General features: G+C 43.8%; 1 protein-coding gene across 2 annotated transcripts in view; it reads left to right on the top strand.

Moving 5' to 3' along the window:
* Positions 1 to 2,285, top strand: part of ldhba (lactate dehydrogenase Ba) — a 35,622-nt gene extending 33,337 nt beyond the window's left edge. For both annotated transcript variants that reach the window (XM_063217408.1, XM_063217407.1), the window contains one exon: positions 920 to 2,285. In XM_063217408.1, coding sequence (XP_063073478.1) covers positions 920 to 1,087 — 168 coding nt within the window. In that variant the 3' untranslated portion in view covers positions 1,088 to 2,285. The remainder of the gene's footprint in view (positions 1 to 919) is intronic.

Below are 2,285 nucleotides of genomic sequence, written 5' to 3'. Positions count from 1 at the left end.
ATCATCCAGATGATTAATAACAAAGGAGAGCTAAGATGATGTTGTGTTTTATGATTATAAATATTCATTTCAGAATGGAAGAGACGGAAATGGCCAATGTCTGTTTATTCCTTCCGCCCATTCGTTTTAAATTCTTCTCTCAGTAAAACACAAAAACTCACCTTTCAGCTCTGGTCGAAAGATATGTCGATTTCTCTTCTCAGATTGACTGCTAAATTTGATTGCCAGGGCCTTGTAGATCTACCTTTGTCTTTGTCCTTGTCTCTGGTTGGCCATTGTGTTTGACTGACTAGACATGTATGGAATCGGAGAGGAGGTGTAGCCCACCTGAGTCTAACACATGTCTCTGATTGGCAGTTGTGTTTGATTAGGGCTGCACAATTAATCGTGATATCAAAGGCGTGATATCAATCAGGATTTCATCGTGGCAATAGTGACCTGCCTTTGAGCATCCTTGAAGCCAGAACATGCTGACAGGCTGGTGTGTCTGGCCAAAAATTAAAAGTTTCATCCTATTGCCTTCTACATAACTAATACATTTTATTGTTTTGTTCATGCCTAATATAATTCATTCTTGGTTATAATATCATTCGTGATTTAAAATAAAATTCTGCATAAAAAATTAGTTGTTAAATAGTCGTGATTGATAATTGTGATTTCAATTTTGATCCAGATAATCGTGATCATCATTTTTTTTCCATAATCATGCAGGGCTATGTTTGATGGACAGGGCCCGTGGTCCACCTTTTTCTTTCATCCGCCTCTCTGATTGGCTGTTGTCTTTGATTGACAGGGCCCGTGCTCCACCTTTTTCTGTCATCCACCTCTCTGATTGGCTGTTGTGTTTGATTGACAGGGCCTGTGCTCCACCTTTTTCTTTCATCCACCTCTCTGATTGGCTGTTGTCTTTGATTGACAGGGCATGTATGGCATCGACGAGGAGGTGTACCTGAGCCTGCCGTGCGTGCTGAACAGCACCGGCGTGTGCAGTGTGGTCAACATGACGCTGACAGGAGAGGAGATCGGGCAGCTGAAGAAGAGCGCAGACACCCTGTGGGGCATCCAGAAGGATCTCAAGGACCTGTAGACTACTACTACTGCTGTGTCAACTACTGTCCCTACTTACCTGCTATATATGTGCTCACACAGACCCACACACACACACACACACACTCACACACACGCTAAACATACAGGTATACCAGCGTTTTAGTCTGATACTCCAAAAACCTGATGTGCTCAGTTTTACGTAGCTACACTCCTGCCATAACTGAGTGATCCACTCTCTGTCCACAAACTCTCCCACGCTCCTGTTTTAAAATATCACTCCGAAACCTCAAACACGCCGCGCGTACGCACACACACACACACACACACACACACGCACATGCACGCACATGCACAGACGCCCACACACTTACACACACTCCTAGCTGTCATGGAAGGCGGATGCAAGAGTCTTGTACTTCCGTCCCGTTCCCCATTCTTTGCCCGTAGGCCTCCATACATGTATTTGATGTGATCGATCTATTGCTATTGGTTGTGGTATTGTTTTGCTTAAATGGTCCGTGTTATTTTTTCAAATTGCAAAGAAACAAACAAGCTATGAAACGTACAAGTACTCCCCGCTGACGTGGGGACGATATGTCGGATGATATCCGTCTCACTCAGCTGTGGCGAGTACTTAGGAACAAGTCAAGTCAATTGCGTAACGAACAAGAGACGAATGTATAGGCTTTAGCATTGTAACAATTGAAATCCTCCCTTCAAGGCAAATGCAGCTACTCTGGTGATAGGCTTTTCCATGCACCCTATGCCTCAAATACTCCTATGGCTGCTCCAATGTAGGGCCAGTGAGTTTTTCCATCTCCTTTCACACTATTCTACTCCAGTAGTGTGCTGCTCTAGTGTGCTCTACACATGCACACACTGACACAAGACACAAACGCACACACTCAGTCATACACACTAGTAGCGCTTCATTGATCCCGCGTGTGGAGGGAAGCGATATGTGTTCTCTCACACACACACACACACACACACACACACACACACACACACACACACACACACACACACACACACACACACACACACACACACACACACACACAGTTTAATAGGGAGGTCGGCCATAGTGGAGGTGAACAGAACATTACCCTCTTGTTTTTTTTATTTTCAAGAAATCAAAATGGAACCCGTTAGATTGGCATTCACATTTGTTGAATGAGTGTAAAGCTGACATCAATTATGATTAAGTTAATAAACATGTAATCTGAAATGTC

Source organism: Engraulis encrasicolus, chromosome 15 (assembly GCF_034702125.1).
Source record: "Engraulis encrasicolus isolate BLACKSEA-1 chromosome 15, IST_EnEncr_1.0, whole genome shotgun sequence".
NCBI classification, from domain to species: domain Eukaryota; kingdom Metazoa; phylum Chordata; class Actinopteri; order Clupeiformes; family Engraulidae; genus Engraulis; species Engraulis encrasicolus.
Note: the sequence above shows the minus strand (reverse complement) of the source record. Positions and strands in the feature narration are given on the sequence as shown.